General features: G+C 32.7%; 1 protein-coding gene across 1 annotated transcript in view; it reads right to left on the bottom strand.

Annotated features, from left to right (window-relative positions):
* Positions 1-22,981, bottom strand: part of LOC124358302 (connectin) — a 125,490-nt gene that overhangs the window by 8,340 nt on the left and 94,169 nt on the right. The window contains exon 4 of the mRNA XM_046810599.1: positions 1,904-2,637. Within this exon, the coding sequence (XP_046666555.1) occupies positions 1,904-2,637 (734 nt within the window). The remainder of the gene's footprint in view (positions 1-1,903; positions 2,638-22,981) is intronic.

The raw sequence follows: 22,981 nt of genomic DNA, 5'->3' as shown, positions 1-22,981 counted from the left end.
TACCCTGGGGGGGTTTAATGTTACCAGGGGGGTTAACACATCAGGGGGTTGAATGTACAGGAGGTTATCAGGTCATACCAGGAAATCCCCGGGGGGGGGGTTAATATTACCGGGGTTAATGACACACTTGGGCCTTTTTTAGAGGGTATTGTGTCTGTGAACATAATAAATATTCCTCTGTCCCTATCTACTATTGACGCTTAGCTAACGCTCAGCCAACTCCCGAAGTCACTGAACCTTTTCTGTAGATCACGTGATTTCCTAAATCCCGTTTAAAATTTGTTTTGAGTTACGACCAACCGTTTAGCCGCTATCAAGCCCGGAATGTAAATTTTTTAGGCGAAAATGTCCAATATTTTCACTTAATCGCGTTTTGCGGTCAAACTAAGGGAAATATAGTAAAAAGTCACTGGACCTTTTTTGTAGGTCATCTTATTTCCTAAATAAAAACGTTAGTCTTATTTTGACCTCCGACCAATGGTTTCGCCGCTATCGACCCCAAAAAACAAAAGTTTCGCGTAAAAGTTACAACAAAATTGTACATAATCACGTTTTTCGGCCAAACCAATCGAGATAGGGCAAAAGATTACTGGACCTTTTCTGTAGATCGCGCAATTTGCTAATTTGATGGGTCAATCAGATTTGAGCTACGACCAACGGTTCGGCCGCTATCGGGCTTGAAACATTATTTTTATCGAAAAAATCTCTGGAATTTCAAATGTTCGAGCGTTTTGTCGCTTAACCATGGAAGATAGAGCAAAAAGTCATTAGACCTTTTTTTGTAGTTCACTTCATTCCTGACCATGAAATTTTCCGTCAGATCCGAGCTAGCTCCAACGGTTCGCCCGCTATCGGGCCTTACAAAAAATGCCTGCAGGGGTGAAGAATGCGCGATTTTTTGGGAATTTTTTTGAGGGGTTGAAAATGAAAAATTCTCACTTTTCGGGATTTTCCTGGTGGTTACACGTGGAAAGCTATCTGTGTACCAAATTTCAAGTCTCTAACTCATCTGGAAGTAGGTTAGAATTAGTATACGTGAGTGAGTGAGTCAGTCAGTTACACATGCGGTTGTATATATATTAGATAGGATTCATATATGATTTATTACGGAATATGAAGGAACAAAAATGTATAATTAAAGAATTGAAGTTACGATACATTATGTACTGTATGCATACGGATTTATGTATGCATATGGTGTGTGTGTGTGTGTGTGTGTGTGTGTGTGTGTGTGTGTGTGTGTGTGTGTGTGAACACAATAAAGATTTCATATCATGGTTAGGTTGCAATATGATTCTGTTCATTTCATGAAGTGTGGCAAATCAAATACAAACATTGTCCAGCAGATCATAATGTATAAACTAGAAATGCTTTATAAATTGCAGTACATAGGTGTTACTGCAAGTACAAAGAAGTATTTATTCAAAACTATTGTTACCCATGGCCTAAATCATAATGGTTCATGTTAGTACATATATCTTCTAAAACCTATTCAGTAAATTTCTCTAAGTTAAAATCCTACCTACCTTGGAACATATCTACCAGTTGCCATTTGAGAGCAAAATTATTTGTGGAATCAAAATCAGACAACTTTAATTATATTTTATATTCTACAATTTTGGATTTTACTATATTGTACACACTTTATGTATATAAATACGGAGAATCTCCAAAGTATAGTGCTAATCATAGTTTTAAATAGTTTAAAAAGTTATTTATTACAATAAATAAAATACCACTTGTGCCACATCTTTTATTGCTAATTAGACCAAACAATTAAGATAACACTAATCTAATTCAATCGTTTTCAAGTCTTTAGTCGTGAAAAATACACATTGATATCAAATCTTGAAGGATTATATATTTAACTAAATATGAGAACAACTGACATGATGATATTTACCTGTTCTGATGCAAGTCCAGCCGTTTCAAAGAAGAAAGACCAGCAAAAGTCTCTCTGGTAACAACCGTCAGTTGGTTGCCATGGAGCTCCAACTCTCCCAGGTGAGTCAAGTGCGAGAACGCCCTGTCGTGGAGGACACTGAGGTTGTTCCTATCGATGTACAGCTTTCGCAGGGATGGGAGTGCGATGAACACGTCTCTCTGCAGTTCGGCTATTCTGTTCTCTCCGAGTGTGATTACTTTCAGCTCAGGCAGATGGCTGAAGGAGTAGGGCATCAATGTCACGATCCCGTTCCTGGTCAGCGCTAGGTCCTGAAGAAGAGTCAGGTTGGCGAAAGCGAACGGTTCTACTGTATCTATCGTGGCGTAGACGATTTCCAGTGTCTTCAACTGTCGTAGATGCGACAATGCTCTAGTAGGGATAAACGTAAGTGTCGATTGAGTCCTTATGTGAAAGTCCAGTTTGGTGATATTGCCCTGGGAGCGGAATTCGTCCCAGATGGGCGCCTCAGGCCTTTCCCCGAGGTTAAATATCCAACAGTTGGCGGTTGTTGCGTTCTGCCATTCCATAACATCACAGTGGCAATATATGTTAAGTTCCCGCTGACTCTGTAGGTCGCAGATGTTCACTTCCTCTTTCACGGTCGGTGGTGCTGGTGTGAGATACCTGTCAATTGCCTTCTTCTTGTCCTTTTTCTTTGCTGCCGTCACCACAGCTAGTAGTAGTAAGGATCCCTAGTATCCTTAGCGCCACCATTATCAGATGTCTTCCAAACCTGTAGAACAGAAATCTCGTTAAGTGTTTGACTAATAATGACTTTAGTAAAGTTCATAATTCCATTTACTGTAACTAAAAGTGTATCTTGTATAGATAATAGCCTGTGATGGCCGTGAAAATTAACATAGATTGAATTCGATATAGAGTTTAATATCCTACTCTGATTGGGCCGATACTCAAAAAGAGAATTGCTACAATAGGAGCTTTATTAAGAGACTAACTCAACTACTAAAGTGTTTATGGCTAAGAAACCCTTGATAGACAACAGTCTTTCTGTCTTTTTTGGATTTAATTACAAAAAGCTACAAAATTCAGTGAAAAAATATGTGTCATTTTATATACATCAAACTAAAAAAAATCATAGCGACAGATAATTTTCTAAATATAAATAGTTACGAATTTAGCAATATTACAACATTTAAAAAATTATCTTATTTATCAGTATTAACAAGCCATACAGCAATGATAACTCTTGATTCTTAAACTAGTACATGTAAAAATAACTGTATATGTCAAGTGTCAAGTAAATATTTAAAAAAAAATCGTTGCTAATTAACATTTAAATAGCCTAAGATAATTTTCCATAATAAAACTAATCTTTCACAGTATAAAATATCATAGTTTGTACAAATTTAATTTACAGCTTGGTCTAATGACAAGGGTCGCCGTGCCAGCCATTGTAGCACCGGCCGATTATCGCGAGTTTACACTATCGATCTTGTAGCCATTACACACACAATAGCAGTCATTAGCGGAGAATTATTCATTCCTAATGGGGAAGGCACTATTAAAATAATTTGGGGTAACTGGTTCGACAATAAATAGTGCACACATTACATCGTCTAAATCAACATTACGGTTGTTGTTTCTTTGAAGTATAAGTGCTGTAATCAACGCTTTCATTATTTCCAACAAAGCTCTCTACTGAAATGTCTACACAGCAAACGAGCACCTTTTTTATTATATTTCTGAGAATTATAGAGCGAAAATGTGTAAAAGTAATGAATAGTGAGAATAGCTTAGGCGGGTCGCTTAGTTCGTTTACTGGTCATATAAGATAAATGTAGACATGTTCTGTTATGTAATTAAATTTGGTAAGATTGGCACTTGTACAACATTAATCGGACATTCATGAACACTAATACAAAATTATGTAAGTTGTTTTTTATGGGTTATTTATCCATAATAAATTTATTGAGTTGGAACCAAAGCAAACTCCTAAAATTAAAGAAAAATTCCTCAAATTTACCGAAATGACTATTTTTTTAATTTTGAAGTAACAACTAAAACCTATGATCTAGTTTTAGTTAACGGTATTACTTGTTAAATACATACCTGAATGAGTAATTTAATAGGTACAGAATGAACGATCACCTCACGCAGTTATAGCACTACCTGAAAATGAACAAAAACATTAAATAAGCCTTTATTCATAACAGGTTTCTTAAATTATGTAAAGACCGAATTGCACACATTTTACATACCATACACTTTTATAGCTTGATAAACTTAAAAACCGGCCTTCATGCACATAAATACTGGTAATATCACAGTTATTCATGTAGATAAAGGCAATGAAAGCCGCTACTTTAAGCTTCTGCAAATAGTTAACTAGCTCTGACGGTGTCTGACAGTTGGTATTAAGGTAAGAAAAGAAATATCTGAGAGAAACGTTACCATTTATTCGTATTTATAAACCTTTTGATACCCGCCCATTTCAACCTCCATAAAACCTAGCGCTGCTGACCATAGATTTCTTTCTTAAGGAAAATTTCTGATTCAATAGAAACAAAAACCAGATGTCTTCATACAATACGTATCAGTTCCCGGCTCCTGGACTGTTAGAAGGCAGAACGTCATACTCCTTATCATGGTTGGGACAAATATATACAAAAGAAGAATTCTGACGTGAAACTTTAAATAAAATATCATTTATTACGAAAAAACTATTTAAAACGTTCTCTACGGCTCTATACTGAGTGAGGTCGACTACTGTCAGTGTCGCCGCTCAGTAATTCGTCTTTCGCATTGAAAGTGTTAAATCTTAAATCTATATTTTAAGAACTAGTTACGGTTACTCTAATCGTCCATTTAATGAGTAGTTGAATATAGTGTTCAGTTTTCAAAAGGAATAAATTATTATACTTTATAAATTTCAACGAGAAAGCAGAAGACGATGGTACTTTTAAATAGGCGCGCTGCTGTTTAGACGTCGTCAAACTGACCATGTGTATATATCGTATGTTAACATTATGAGAAAATATCTAAGTGAACATAACTATTACACAAAAACATAATTTACATGAATCAAATCAAACAAACATTACACAAATTCTTTGCTTTAACAATTAATATAACTAACGTAAAAACAATAAAATGTTCACACAACAAACACAACAAACATTTATACTTTTTTCAGTTCAATACACCTAAAACACGTATTATTTATTATTTCTAATTGTAAAAGTTCTCATACAGAGACTTAGAACAATATATTTTATAATCTAAAATCCTGTTTCACAGTTTAAGATACATGTATATTATTTGTTTTACATAAACTAGTTTAATATATGTGCCCCTGGCATCCATATTAAGATAAACAATTAATAACGGTATAAGATAAAAGAGACTAGGTAGTGTTGAAAATCATACTCGTAATTGAAAATAACTAATCTTCCTAATGTGTATTGCTTATGTAATCATAATTCAGGAGTCACATACGTTCTCTTTGTTTAATAATTATAAGGTACGTGTAGCATTTCCATTACGAATACTGAAATTTTAATCAAATATTAAGTTTATATTATGAAATTACTATTCAGAAATATAACTCCTTGGAACGAAGATTACTAGAAATACAAAAACGTAACAATATCTGGCTCTTTTTCCATATTTCATAAATGACATATCTTACAATCTAATAAATTGCTCAAGATTATTATTACTTATGCAAGTTAAAATTGTATATCCTAGCCCATTCATAAGTGGTGGGAAATTTATAAGTTTACTAAGTTTTATCTTTTTCTGTGACGCGAGACACAAAAAAACAGTATAACATGTTCTAAATTAATACCATTATTAGGCTCAATGTATGTATAATTACGAGTATGACAACAATTACCAGTATGTACGATTGAATTATAACATGGAAACACAATGTGTAAGTGAAGTACAGTATGTTGCCTTTGTGAACAATATGTAACTTATATCCGGCCCTGGAAGCGTCAATTGTTCCGTATTTATGTCGTGTCTCAGTTTACAGACCTTGGACTCCTTCCAACCCCGGCCATTTCAGCTCCGTTCAACTATCGTTAACTTGATCTATGGCCACCGCCACTATTCATAACGTTAAACCTGCTTGTGTGCTTACAAAATACTTACCTGTCATTCATTTAAAGTGTACAGCTCATAGAGTAATTGTTTTCGTTACCATGTTTATTTATATTTATGAATCTTAAAGTACATATTTTACACAGAGAGGAAAGAGAGAAAATTTTGTCACGTGACCTGACGTACACCTACTTTGTTCTACAGAGTAGCCTACTGTTCTCGATACAAGTAAATTTGTATGTTGATTTGTGAAGGACAGGTATATAAAGTATAATAATAATTATTTAATAATAAACAGCATAAAGGTGTGGTTACATTTTTCTATACAAAGACTGATTGGGGGTTCACCAAGGCCTGGCTGTGAATTAAAATACATTTCAAGCTAGGGTTATTGAGAGAGGATTTAATTAGTAGATTCAATCGGCAATGCAACATACTCAATTGAACCACATCATTTATTTATGTCAATTTCAATTGTTTTGAGTCCAATTTTGATAGCATCATGGATTAAGAGTATACAAATGTTTATGTTCAGCGTAAATACAATTTTTCATCGGTTTCTATTTCACACGTTAAATTTTATTGATTTAAAAAAAAACATATTTATATCTAAACATTATATTCAAAATTATTATGTTTCAAATTGTTTTCATTCTAGACTAAGCGTGGGGAAATCTTTCTTTTAATATTTCTAAAAATTTACATAATGTCTACGAAATTAAAATGAATTAAGTACTTTTCCAAATTAAGAACGTTTTCATTATTTATATGAATTTAATAAACACGCATTTCATTATCAAACCAGTAATTTAATCTCTACACATGATAATTTGACTCATCGCTTTATGTACATGTCCCTTGATAAATGATAATTATGAAACATATTAAGACGATTGATAAAACTCTGACATTACCTAATGTTACATTCCTAAAACCAAATACAAAATTTGTCAACTTACATTTTATTTTCACTGGTCATTAACACATGACACTATTTACCTAGAGTAATTTCATACCGCACACGAACTCTCACGCGTATACCCGATTTTTCGATCTGCTTCTATATTTTCACCACCAAGATCTCTTGGTCTTGCAATGAGGACTTTCCTTGTAGAGATTGTTTACATTTGCCTATACCACCCATCCTAGGTGACCTGATGGACCATGTCATTGATGCCGCGTACATATAACCTACCAAACTTGAAAACCTCTTTAAAATCACCATGAAAATTAATTGTCCAATTATTAATTAATAAAACTACAAATTACTTAAATTTAACTCGTCTTGTTCACTATGTCTTTATTTCTTTCAAAAACTAGCGTTAATGGAATATAAATGTTAACAGACCACCCTTTTACAACGAGAACTAGGAATATTCGATATACTTATTTACTCGTATATCTTTAAAGATAGCTTCATTGAGCTTCTAAGACACCTATTTTAAGTTATTAGTTTTTCATATAAATTGTTACTATGTTGAATAAATAAATTTGTGTAGTAAAATTTAGTTCAGGTAACCTTCAATTTTATTTTTGCTATAAGGTATGCAATGAAATATTATCCTGTATGTCTGTATATAAAATGTGCAATAAAAAAGAGTATAAGAATGTTTATGTGTATTTAGGAGTTGAAGGTATCGTAGGAAACCAAACACAGTAACTGGTTGGTATCAGCATCACCGGCTCAGCACGTATCAGCCATCTATCAGCAATCAGCCACTGGCTCTGAGCCAACTCAGGATTAGCGGCAGCACAGTTACAGCGATCGTCGGGACGGGATCGGGTCTAACTTTTAATAGGGATTAAACCACCGATATACATTCTGCAGGCGTGATAGCCTCTTTCACTAAACTTTACGTATCAACTCAGGCGATGTATTTGGCACGTTTTTTTGTTCTTTCATCAATTCTTTCACACCATCCTAGAACTATCTAGTGACGCAATGGAAGGATAATCATGTTAGTAAACTGGAAAAGTGTATAATACGAGTATAACATACTTTGCAATAAAGACAAAAGTACTAAAATAATTAATTGTTCTGATAATTAATTATTTTTATAATTATAATAAATAATTATTCATAAAATGAATAGATCTACCTTTTTTAATAAAATGTTTTGATACAAATAACGCGTACCTTCAACAAATACTAAAACACTATACGGAATTAGGTTTTCAGATGTAGAGAGATTGAAAAAGCTTAAGTACAAAAGAAATACAATTTCTAAAAACACGTTTTGTTGCATTTAAACTAAACTCTCTGATAGTACGATACTAGTGAGTATACATTTTGATAATTTATATTATATAAACCAGCTTAGGAATGGTAAAATGTAAGTTGTATTGTAATTTATTTTTAGTTTAATCGCTGAGCCAAATAACTAATTTTATTAATAATATATTATCCATTCTGAAAGTAAAAATGAATGTTTAAATAGTGTTACATTAACACACTAACTAAAACGTTTAGTTAACTAAAGTGTTTAGTTACGTACAAGGTTATGTTATGAAACTCGTGTGTACATATAAATACTTACTATAAGTATGTCCTTTTTTAATAAAAAACGGTACGGAAACCACTGACTTAATAAACATCAAATAAGGCCTTTTCCAAGCTAAAGGCATTACAAAACTCTAATCATAAAAAAGCATTTTTAAGAAACTTATAAGTATTTCACAATTCTTAATTTTAGGATTTCTGTGTTTCTATAAAAGAGATGGGCAATACGTATTTTAAAAAGTAGGAATGCATCACTGAACGTGTCGCATAACAGACTTTGTTGAGGTGGTATTCTACATTTCAACAATTGCATGTGCCACTGTGTTACATGTTAAACTGTATAATACACAAAGCTGGTTTTCAAATTTATTTATTCTGCGATTTTTCATTGCTATTGTGGTTTCCAATGAGAAGACTAATTTTACATAGCCTATTGCTCGGCCAAATTTCAGAAGTTTCATGACAACAATGCAGGTCTATAAGTTAGTTTATTCTCTAAATATCGTGCGGACAGACAGTAAGATAGAGAGACAGGAACGATTTTTCTAGTCCATCAAGTGATAACTCTCAGTATATAATGGTATTATATTTGGAATGTATTTGCAAGGTGTTCGAAAATTGGTTTAGAATATATCGCATACCAGACTGTGTCAGCGTGGGAGGCTTTGCACTCAGCTCATATAATACAGGCATCTTTACTCTTCCTACTCATGTTTGAGACATAAGTGAAAACCTGTGGAGTAATACAAAAGTCTATTCTAGTTTCCGTGGAATTCATCTGCATGTAGTTCAAGTAAATACTAATGCAATATAATGCGTGTTATAGATCTGAAATTACATTTTCTAATCATACTCATTAGTTTCACAACTACGTAAAAGCGGTACAGATGGATGTGTTGTCTAGCAATCTAAAATTACCCGATTAGAATCAAGAAGATTAAAGTGCTTGTAATTTTTTTATGAATAAAAAGTGTTGTGAAGGAAACAGGATTCTCCGGACATTTTCCATAGTTTGGTATTAAAAAAGTAACACTTGTGATACTGATTTTTTGTATCACTGAACAATGGCAAATGTGTGGAAAAATCCTGCTTCCTTGACAATCCCTCCATAATCAAAAGTAAATTTCAAACAAAGAAAATGAATTGTTTGGAAGGATTTAAACAGTTCTAAATATATGAAAAAATAGTAAAAATAAGAATACTATTTAGTATTTTTACCATATGAATATATAGTAAAAACAAGATCTTTTTTAACATTAGTAAGTGCAAAGTAATGTCATTCACAAGGAAAAAGATATCAATTTAGAATAACTATGCCATAAATGGTAGTAATCTTGAAAGGGTATTTGAATTTAAGGATTTAGGCGTAATTTTGGATCCTACTTTAACTTTAAATCCTCATATCTCATCTATTGTAAATAAGGCCTAGAAAAATTTGGGATTTATTATTAGACAGTCTTCAAATTTTCATTCAATTTCAACCTTAAAAACATTGTATATATCACTTGTCCGATCAAATTTAGAATTTGCCAATATAGTATGGAATCCTTATTTTGCTAATTGCATTAATTTAATTGAAAAGGTACAAAAAAGGTTTTTACGATATTTATATTTTAATGAAACTGGTCACTTTACCTTCGATATTTCATATAATCAACTTTTAAGCATTTTTGAAATGGAAAGTCTTCAAAAACTTAGAAAATTAGCGAATTTACCTTTTCTTTTTAAATAACTGAGAGGTTAAGTAATGGATTCATTTTGCTTGTCAAAAATTAATTTTTACTCTCCATCATTTTATAATAGATCCCAAAATTTGTTTCACAATAATTTTTCTCGTACAATGGCACATTTTTCATCACCTTTGAATACAATGATGAGATTGCATAATTCTTTGCCTGGGGAGGTTGATATATTTTTACATAATATTAATCAATACAAAAGACTTTGTCGGAGGGATATAAACTGAGTTAGACTATAACTAATACCTTACTTTTACACATTTAACAAATATACTACACTACCAATATTTTTATTAAGATGTTTATACTTTTTATTAAACACACACAAACACACACACACACACACACACACACACACACACACACACACACACACACACACACACACACACACACACACATGTTCTTTTTGTTATGGCTTATCTTGACAGAGTTTGATTTGTTGTTTTTGTTAATACTTATGATTATTTATTATTGTTGTTATTTTGTTTATAATTTTATTATAGTTACGTTGTTATATATATATATATATATATATATATATATATGTGTGTGTGTGTGTGTGTGTGTGTGTGTGTGTGTGTGTGTGTGTGTGTGTGTGTGTGTGTGTGTGTGTGTGTGTGTGTGTGTGTGTGTGTGTCTGTTATTTATCTTTAGGCTTAATTATCTATTTAATGGGAACTATTGTGGTGGAACACTGGACTGGACTGGATAATATTGGAATGTGTGGATATTATTGCATGTCATCTTGATTTAAACATGCACAATGTAATTGGGTGTGTAACCTGTATTGTTGCATGTAAATTAAATAAATAAATATGAGGAATGACCTTGTCAATGATGGAAATACACTCGGCTTAACCATATAGGATACAAATATTAAATAAGAAAAGCTTCACAACACAAAGTACGTATTTAGTTCAGTCTGTTTTCATATCAGAGGAAATAAGAACTATAGTATGTCCTACTGCCTGTACATGTTGTTTGTTGGGCAAGACTATTTTATGATTCTAAATTAACTTTATTCACTTTTGTTTCCTCAAATAAGGGAGAAACGCATTAAACAGTCATGCGCCCATATATGACGCACGTTGTTGACGCTATGCTCATTAATACATTTTAATTTTTTTAAGAAAATAATTACGAACGTTAAAAATAATTCAATTGACCAATAGTGACCAAATGTGTTTAACCAAAATCTAATTATATACAAGAACAAGTTATGATGTTATATCGTGGTTGGACTGGAAACTAATATTTACAATAATTATTGTTGATGAATATAACGCACGAACGCGGAAACTGGGATATACTGTGGTGGTGCTGGAGAATAGACGCAGTGACGCCGAACCGTGCAGATATATCTGCGGCTCCACTGACAGTTGTGGCGGTCTTGGCCCGGGCTCAGGCCCTGATTATTGGTCTCACTGAACAGATAAGCCATTCATCAGCCCTGCTGTGATTGGTACACCTGACTTAATTATATCCTATCAGATTAGGTCTCGTTTTCCACAACGGATATTAGTCCATGTATGGGAGAATTTGTATCGAGAAACCGGTCCGCACGGGTTGATAAACTGGAATCAATTTTGGTTCAGACACGATTTTGCAATTTCCTTTAAACCTTAAAATGGTTTATTTACTTTCCAAATTATAATTAGATGACAGTTTAATCTTACCTTATAAGCTACGATTTTCAAACATCTCACTCCATATTTACGAGAATAATTTAATTAAGTAAATAATCTGATTTTAACTGTTTTATAAACAACAAATATAGTTTTTGAATGTAAACAAACAAAAAAAATAAATAAATAAAAAAAAGCAATAGCTATCCAATTTCAAAAAGAAAAACATTACATTCTGTCATATTACTGATGTGCTACGAGTATTTTCCTACATAATTATAAGATTTAAAGAAAAAGAAAAGAATACATTTACAGAATCTTTCAATAATGAAGACCTGACATAGAGGTCTGTAACTATAACTGATATAGAGACTGAAATAACTGAGAAACTCTACAGAAAGTTTTTAGGTATTCCACATGTCAATACCAGACTAAACGAGCAGATGCCTCAAACTAATGTAACATTTCCCGATCAAAGGTCGATCTGACTGCTTCACAAAAAGGCTAATCAACTTCTAACAAACTGGACGAATTACTCCTAACTTGGAAAGAACACAAAATAGTTCAGCAGCTCCCAGCCAGAAACAAAACCAATCTCAATGTATTCTCCCCATGGCTCATGCAAATGCTAAGCACATTATAAGTTCCTTAATTCAGTTAGTAAATTTGTTCTTCCAGACCTGAGTTTTTCCCTTCTTCATGGAAGTTGCAAAAGTGAATCCCATATTTATAACACACGATAAATGTTCATTTCATAGGATTGTCTCTTTTTTAATATAAACTGTTTTTTATAAGAATGATTTCCTTTCTCAATAAATACTTATTTTTTATTACTTTTTATTTTTTTAAATTTAGTCTTACTGTTACTTTAAACACAGTAAAAATGTAATTATTAAGTGTGTTATATTAATTGTTTTTAAGTGATTTGTTAAGTAACAAAATAGTATTTTTCTTTAATTTGTGATTTTTTTATATAAACTTTAAACTTTTATTTTAAATATGTCTATAAAATAATGGTTTTAATACCCAATTGATGCGATAATTTAATACTTGTATTACAGTTTACTGTTGGAAATTATAAAACTAATAGACAAAATTTAAATAATTTTAGTCATTATAGAGAAAATAATATTTTACATTCTCCTGGCAGGCATAAGAAAACTGTGTCGCCTACAGAGTGATAGGCTTGAATGACGCTAAGCCAATGTCCATGTTTGGACATGCAATAACATATAAATTATTCTTGTCTGTGTTGAATGAAGTTTGATGCAAAATTTTAACTTTATCTTTATCGAGATGTCCTGGCACATAAAACATTAATATTTTTGTTCATTGAGTTGTAACAGTGTTTAAATCATTATAGTTCTGGTATGGTATTGAGGGTACTACAACGCAGAGTGCGCTGAAATCGGATCTAGTAACCAACTTTTTACATTCACTTTCACTTTGTTAGTTATTATTGTTATTTTATGAATCATCTAAATGTGGTTATAAATCTAATAACAACGTAATAACTTCTAATGAACGTATTCAGCTTGTTTTAAAATATAATTATTATTCTAATTTTTCGTTGCAATCATGGTTACCCATAAGACCAATGTAAACATATTCGCAAACGCTCAGCCATCAATAACACCATGGACATCTGGATATTAGATACCTGTTAGTGTATTTTACAACTGTTTATTTAAAATTATAATTTCCAATCTAACATTTTAAATAGTAATAATTAATTTTCATGTCCTATTTATAATTCAATTTTACATATTATTATAACAATTTGCAACTACTTTTTAACCCTTACGAAAAAATTCATTAATCATTCTGGAATATAAATTTCCATTACTGTTGTGAGATACCGAACACTACGCATATTGTAAGGCGAGCCAGCCGTCGAGTTGCATCTATACTGCGATGTGTGCCCGCGATAGTCTGACATGCACATTCGAGCTTCCAGGTCGGTCACGATGTTAAATCGTTATAACCGGTCCTGAGACACGACAAAGAATTACTGCAGTTCTAGTGACTTCAAGTGGTCAGTCGCTATTAAAATATATTCAAGCATTAGTCTGACATGCGCTTTGTAGTGTCCAGGTCAGTCACGATGTTAGATCGTTAAACCTGGTCCGGAGACCACGACCCTGGGCTGTTGCAGATCTAGTGATCTCAAGGTGTCAGTTGAAATCGAAATATGAGCACGCAATAGTCTGACATGCGCTTTAGAGTGTCCAGGTCAGTCACGTTAAACCTGGTCCTGAACCACGACCCTGGGCTGTTGCAGATCTAGTGATCTCAAGGTGTCAGTTGAAATCGAAATATGAGCACGCAATAGTCTGACATGCGCTTTAGAGTGTCCAGGTCAGTCACGTTAAACCTGGTCCTGAACCACGACCCTGGGCTGTTGCGGATCTAGTGATCTCAAGGTGTCAGTTGAAATCGAAATATGAGCACGCAATAGTCTGACATGCGCTTTAGAGTGTCCAGGTCAGTCACGTTAAACCTGGTCCTGAACCACGACCCTGGGCTGTTGCGGATCTAGTGATCTCAAGGTGTCAGTTGAAATCTAAATATGAGCACGCAATAGTCTGACATGCGCTTTAGAGTGTCCAGGTCAGTCACGTTAAACCTGGTCCTGAACCACGACCCTGGGCTGTTGCAGATCTAGTGATCTCTAGGTGTCAGTTGAAATCAAAATATGAGCACGCAATAGTCTGACATGCGCATTAGAGTGTCCAGGTCAGTCACGTTAAACCTGGTCCGGAGACCACGACCCTGGGCTGTTGCAGATCTAGTGATCTCAAGGTGTCAGTTGAAATCGAAATTTGAGCACGCAATAGTCTGACATGCGCTTTAGAGTGTCCAGGTCAGTCACGTTAAACCTGGTCCTGAACCACGACCCTGGGCTGTTGCAGATCTAGTGATCTCAAGGTGTCAGTTGAAATCGAAATATGAGCACGCAATAGTCTGACATGCGCATTAGAGTGTCCAGGTCAGTCACGTTAAACCTGGTCCTGAACCACGACCCTGGGCTGTTGCAGATCTAGTGATCTCAAGGTGTCAGTTGAAATCGAAATATGAGCACGCAATAGTCTGACATGCGCTTTAGAGTGTCCAGGTCAGTCACGTTAAACCTGGTCCTGAACCACGACCCTGGGCTGTTGCAGATCTCGTGATCTCAAGGTGTCAGTTGAAATCAAAATATGAGCACGCAATAGTCTGACATGCGCATTAGAGTGTCCAGGTCAGTCACGTTAAACCTGGTCCTGAACCACGACCCTGGGCTGTTGCAGATCTAGTGATCTCAAGGTGTCAGTTGAAATCGAAATATGATTTCGCAATAGACATGCGCTTTAGAGTGTCCAGGTTGGTCAAGATATTATATCATTAAACCTAGTTCCGAGACCATGACCCTGGCGGGCTCCTGCAGTTCTTTTAACCTGAAGTGGTCGGTCGCTATCAAAATATGTGCACGCAATGGTCGAACAATGTTAAATTGGAATAACCGGTCCTGAGACTACCACTCAGGGCTTTTATAGTTTCTACAACCTATATAAGTAACAAGTGGCCAGATGTTACTAGAAATGTGAGGTAAATTTGTTAATATTTTACACTGTTCTTGATTTGTTGCAACTTCATTTTAAGTGTGTTTTTGAATATTGTGCTCAATGTTATGAATTCTTAAAGTATGGATAAATTTTAATGAGTACAGTTGAGGCTTCATGTAGCATTTATCTTACAACTCAATAATACTAATCAACAAAATACTTTGAATACTAAACAAAGTATAATTTAGCAAGAATAATTTTATTTGTCATTCTACATAAACATATAAATAAATGTATAACCTTAAATACTAGCTTATGTAAAATAATATAGGATAAAATATTAGTATGAAGTTAATTCTAAAATTCTTTACTCACGTTATGTCCCAAGATCATGCACGTCCTCGGCAAAGAAATATATCTGTAAGTGAACCATATTGTTAAAAACCATACTAGATAAAAACTAGTGTTATTAATGTTTTAATTAGTTCAATTCATGTGGCTACTACAAGTATAATCTAGTTACACGTTGTGTTTCTGAAAAAATAATTTAAAAATTTACAATCTAGCGATAGAAATTCTATAGCTAGGATAACAAAGAAAATAATTTATTATAAGTAGGTTTAAATTTTAAAACATACAAGAACAAAGCATAGTTTAAACATAAAAGTCGTTATATTATACATTTAGAATTGCATTGTTAAATAGTAGGATATAAATCAAATAGAATAATTAAGTGATTTACATGTGTAGGGACAATTAATTCATTTTAAGATTTTGTCATTCATTAATTTTGTTAGGACCAGACATGTCCTTCTTAAAGTTGTGTCACTTATTGTCTGTCCGCCTGTGCGATACCTCTTGATAAAAAGGTCTTGGAGATTTGAAATTTTGTAAACAGAGTCCTCCTGTTTCAGAGTTAGTGCCCTGTTGATGTTGGGATCATAAGGTCATACAGTTGCAATAATCATAGAAAAAACACAGTCGTTTCTCTAAAGACTTTAGTTATTTTCTTTCGAGTATATATCTATTGGCTCAGCATGTTAGTGATTTATTTTTAAGGCGTATTTCATATAGACGATATTATAAGTATAGCCTATATCACTGAAATTCGTACTTCTCGTACTTCTCAATGTCGTGTAACCTAGTTTACATATATAATACGACACCTTTTACACTTATAGTGATTTATTTCCTATTAAATAGATTTTAAAATAATTTTAAATGTACTGAAAATTTAACAGTTATAGTAGAAATGAACGACAGTAGAGAACACATCAGATCACTGGCAGTCGTTTGTCCCAGTCCTTGATATTGCATTCCATAGTAACAGTATTGTTCGCGGTCACTACCGTCTGGGCTGTCCATCTCGCTCGCCCGGCCATGTCGGAATTTCATAAAACATGCCACGAATTTTTAATACTTTGTGTAGCAATGTCAAAATGTTACCAATAAATGTTAATATTTAATAACATAAACGTACATAGGTCTCAACTGAGAAGTATGAATCTGCTCATTGCATCATCGTTATATGCGTTAGAATATTTTTTCTAGTGTAAATTAAAATGAGCAAGTTTTGTATCATTTGATGTATAACAATGAGATATATTTCTTTATTTTCGATACTATGTATATTTATTGCGCATTAACGAATATAATGCTAGGAGAAGCAGAAGATTTATTTATATAATCGAAAAATATGTTAATGACTCAAGTAAGTTTTGTAAAATACAAAGCTTTCTCTATACATGAACTTCAAACAATTTAGTAACTAAATTTATGATAATTTATCATAATACTCAAAGATCTAAATTAAACGGAACCTAAATGTAAAAAAACTACAAAGATTCTAACAATATTTATTCCTTTTTTCTATAAATAGCAGTAATTATATATTATTTTAGAATAATTTAAATACAAAATTACTGTTAAGCCAAACTTTTGACGTTTTATGTGGATTCTTACTAGCGCAAATCAATATAAAAACGTTTATACAAGAAATACGTCTATAATTTGTTTACCAAATAATAATTTTAAGGTTTGCAAGCTCGCTATGTTGAACAAACTAAAAGGAACAAGGTCATATAAAACAATAATACATAATAAATTATTATTAAATATACATAGCCTACATCCTTAATTTTCAATAAAGAATGTACAAAAGGATTTTCAATTACGAATATTGAGACTAATTAAAAAGAAATGAAATTAAACTACATTGAGATGAAAAGGATATTGCGTTCATTATTCACCCTTTGATATTCATCTTATAAAAAACACATAAAACCATTGAAGTTCTCATTGGGAAAATGCGGGTTGAAACGACTACATAAGATTTAGCCATTTTTTGTTTGTTTTAAGAATTAGATAGAGATTTTGGTAATATAGGATACAAGCGGAGAGAGCGAGAAAGAAATGCGGTGATCCGTGATATTTGTGAAGGATGGAGAGATGAATCACACAATCTTGTGATCAGACGTGAAGAACACGTTCACATTTTAGTGCCGGGTGTCGTCAGCGCACGCTGTCTCCTGCTTGTGTTTTTAATGAAGTACCATCAATTCTTTATACCTTCTATTTGCCTGTAATAACTTCCCACATACGTATCGTTTCAACTTGAAATAATCTGTATGTTATAGGCGGTTTTAACAAACAGAATAAGTATAAAAGTTAACATTACGATACAATTATAATACTATACAAATACAGTTATATGTCTATATAAGCATATTTACTCATATTGCAACACTGATTTGGTTCAAATTCTGAATAAAGCGATATATAAATCTTTACAAATAGCCTAAACAATTGTGTATAAAAAGTAATTCAAAATTCCATAAATTTCGATATTTTTCTAACATTTTTAATTTGCAGATACCACCTAACTCTGACTATTATGGATGATTATTACGATATTGATTTAATGTCAAACGTTTTAAAGAAACATTTGTATATATATATATAGTCTTATTCAATAATGCAGATACGGAAATTTAAATAACAGCTGCGAATTTAACTTGAGTTCTTTAAAAGCACATAATGTACCATACTAAAATTTACATATAACTTTAGACCAGTAAATAAAAAATAATTCAAACTTACTTGATTGTTGATCACGAATGAATTCATTGACATTTTCTTCATGGTTTATGCAGTTATTATTCATTTGTTATAACACTTAAATGTTACATTTGTCACTCAAACAATGCTATTCATAATACCAATTGAATTAATCAAAACAGAAATAAACCACAAACTAACTTCTAAGACGACACGAAAACTCTTATTCAAAATTGTAGACTACGCGACACACGTTTCCATTCAACTGTGGAGAGACAGAGACAAGAGAGTGAGTGAGTGCTCCATACCTATAGTAGATCCCGCCAGGCAATCCCTGTGCAAATCAAAAATTCCCTCCTGACAAAATTTTCTCCCGCTACAGAGCCCTGGAAAGTCCTACCACGACCTCAATTAGTTGTAAGGTTGCAGGTTATTTTAATTATTGTTTGAGCTTTAACAATTTAAGAATTTAAGATAAGTAATTTTTTCCTTGTCTTATGAATGATTTTAAATGTATTATAAATGCATAATGTAATTTATCTATAAATATAGTCTTTAGGAAAATATACGAACACATTCTAATAGTCGTTATATACTATAAGAAATACACTCATAATTTAAAATGTTATTTTAATCCTCGATTGAGTATTATATGTATATATATATATATATATATATATATATATATATATATATATATATATATATATATATATATATAATATGTAAATTTAAATATTTATATTTGTTTTTTACATATATAGAATGTATAATTTTAGTTGTATCTTCCTAACGTTGTGTATTCTTAGTTGTATAAAGCACTCATTATAAAATACAAAGTAAAGAGTTAAACTAGATAGTATAACATAACTAGTTATGGTAATAATGAACGTTTATGGAAAGAAATCAATACTTACATATTGTGTGCAAACCAAATATATAGTACAGCGATGTTTTAAGGATGTATTATGGGTTAACTGCTTAAGTTTCGTGTTATTTGCAGGTACAAATACTTATTTGCATAGAAATATTAAAAATAAACTGTTTATCTTAGCTGAGGAACAGAAAAATTACGCTTATTCTTTTTATTGAAATACCCATAACTACATTCATTACACCACGAACGGGCTTACTTCAAGTGCCTAGTATTTTTCTTATGTTAGATACAATGTATTTATTGTGCGTGGATAATGCAGCAAACTGAACAAGTAAACACTTGTGGATATTATACAAGCTCAAACGCAGTACTAGTAACGTGTTGGCTCTAAAACATTGACGTCGTCATCTGTCAAATAGTCCAGAATTATTGATCAGCCTAACTCTTAAGGGACTTGTACAAATATTCATGCACATAGCAACAAAAGCACTGTTTTCCTCCAGGCAGGAATTAACAAAACAATGGGCTTTGAAAGTATTGAAACCCACTGGAGAATCACACATTGTCGATTTTCGGAAATCAAGAGGGAATATCGAGACCAAGTAATTGATGCGGAAATGCTCTGCGTGTAGCGATATTCTATAATACCCGGGGATAAGTGAAAGCGACGAGTTTCGTTATGTGTGTGGTCTTTAAAATCAACATTTTGGTATCAAGTTTAAGCTTGTCGGTAGTTCAAGTGAGCAAAGCTTGCATGTATTGAGCATTGTATCCATACTGATCGATATGTTATACAGATTTTCTATGCTCTACTGGATTGTTTCTATTATTATAAGATGAAACGTTGATTACATAACACCACGTAGGCCTATACATAATTGATTTATTCAGTTTATCCTTACTCGGTAAACCTAAAATATCAATCTGACAACCATGCATTCTTTTTTTCATACAAAGACATAGATATAAAACCATATACACAAAACTTTGTTGATAAATACTGTTTCTTTATAAGGAGAATTAGTAACCTTCCTAAAAGGAGTTGGGATATCATATAGGTATGACGGTAGACTAATATCAATTCCAAAAAGCTTAGAAAGTCCATCAACGTGGTCTTGTTTTGGTTTCATAAACTAGGACTTATTTTGTAAACATATTTACTTGTAATTATTGGATAATATCTTATAGGCTACTTATTAAAAATATTTGCGCCCATCCTCTTGAAACCTTAAGAGGTTTTTAAAAAATAAAAAAATTTATAAATAGATTATTACTTTAAAAAGATTATTCTGACACGATGTATACTCATTCCGTTTATAAACTTCGAACGACCACCATCTTAACACTGGAAGCGTCGAATGACCCGTTTAGTCTTGAATGGGTAACGGCGAAAGTCCAATCAACACATAAGTGTCAATTCGTATTTTACCAACAAAAGCATTATTACCCATATCAATCACAGACATTTAAGTTATGTACCAATATAAAGCCTATGATTTGTTTTTTTTATCGTTATTTTGGCGTTATTTTATTTTTACTAATCATGTTTCTTGTTGACTATCTGTGTAATTTCCCAGGTATGATCTTTTTCTTAATGACAGATTAGTGGAGATGGATGGCTATTTGTAAGAAAATTAAAATTGTGTAAAACTTTGTTGTATACTTTTGATTATAATATATATATATATATATTATTATAATCAAATATATATATATATATATATATATATATATATATATATATCAGAATGGACGTTTGTTACAGACTAACGTAATATTTATATACAAATGCAAACAATTTATTTTGAATAAAACTATACTATCTGATCAATACCACATTTGTATATTTTTGCAAGAATGTTTATTAATAAATATGTAATTAGAGTACCTATAAAATAAACGTATTTAGTATTAATAATTCGAATTGAATATTGCTCGGTCCTTTTGTGCGCCGTGGAGCGTGGTGTAATATAACAGGACAACAAAAACCGACGGATCTATATGATAGAGCAGGTGATTTGTAAACAAGAAATGTCTGTATCATATTTCAATAAATAATAGGTTCCACGAGCACTGCATAAAGGAGAGAAACCGAAAACCATTAGTGAAGAGCTCATTCTGCTGTCAATCTGAGGCTGTCTTTAGAAAGTCGGGTCCCAAGCACGGTGCGGCCCGGCGCGCCAGGTAACCCGCCGAGCGGCTCTTTTATTTTCTGCCGCCGCCGCGCCGTCCTGAGTCTACCGCACGGTGGCGGTGCTCTTTACATCATGACAGTTATTAGTGTACAATATTTTGAGAATTATTATATGACTATTGCCTTTTTTATGAAATATTTAGGAATAAATACCAACATAGCGAGGTTTTGAATCTGCTTATCTCTAAAAGAATATAATATGTAAGTTATATCAGTTGGCCTTTCAAAAGGTAAAGGTACTCATAGTATAAGGGAACAAAAGCAGTATATATATATATATATATCTGTTGACATATAAATATGTTACAAATAGTGCTATATACCTAAATCGTATTCTCTTTTTTAAAATATTAAACTTTTGCAATGTTTCTCATTTTAAATGCGAGTTTGTCATCAAAACGCATAAATTTTTTCGATATTTATATATGTGATAGTTTAGTAGAGTATTCTCATTAAAAAGCATTGCTTTTATTTAGGGAAAGATTTATAAAACGAAGAAAGATCTGGTTACTTTTTAGCCTAATAATGAAAAATTGGCCCAAATTACAAAAACTTTCGGAAACCGAACAATGGAAACAAGAAAGGAACGAAAAGAACTTTTAACTTTTAACTAATGCGCAAAACAAACCTAAAGAATCCCAAAAAAGAAGAATATAAGTTGAGAATAGTGTTGAAAATGGTCTAATATAATGATATCTGTTATTGGAAACTGTATGAAAAATATAAATTTAACATGCTGTGATGACGGGCCTTTACAAATAAGGTCCGTAATGGAAAGAGACACACAAACAAAATGTACGCACATGGAAAGGTACCGAAGGTAATATAATTAAATATTGACACTACTCGGATTAAATTGTACAATGCTAACACTTTTCCTCCAAAGGAGCACAGTGAGGTTAGCAACATTGTCAGCTTGTGTAAGCTCTGGGAGTGAACGTATTAAGACTATTGATAATCTATATTTTACCAGGGAATGAAATGTCGCAGAAAAACATTAACATACAACAATGTAAGTCACATTTAAAAATACCAACTTTTCCTTATGGTAATGGTATCTTACTCAACACTTACAGTATAACTTGGACCAGCCCAATGCCAGACCTAGTTAAAGCCAGATTAAAGAACAGAACACCACTGACCATGTCTCGAAATCAAGTAATCGTGAGAATACAATCACTGTAATCTGTCACTGTCATTATTTATTACAGACAGTTCCGATGTAATTTGTTTGCAAATACAATGTCTTCCGGACAATAGCCCTCATTTTTTACCATAGTATTCTTATTCGATCTATATTTTAATTTCCGTCATATTTCCACCCCTGGCTGTTTCACGGTTCGTTTGCGAGGAAATATTGCAGTACGGGCTTTGTTAATCTGTCGTTAAGCGTATGTGTACGGGACCGCGACGGATCGGAGGACGGGGAGT

Source organism: Homalodisca vitripennis, chromosome 3 (assembly GCF_021130785.1).
Source record: "Homalodisca vitripennis isolate AUS2020 chromosome 3, UT_GWSS_2.1, whole genome shotgun sequence".
In the NCBI taxonomy this organism is placed as follows: domain Eukaryota; kingdom Metazoa; phylum Arthropoda; class Insecta; order Hemiptera; family Cicadellidae; genus Homalodisca; species Homalodisca vitripennis.
Note: the sequence above shows the minus strand (reverse complement) of the source record. Positions and strands in the feature narration are given on the sequence as shown.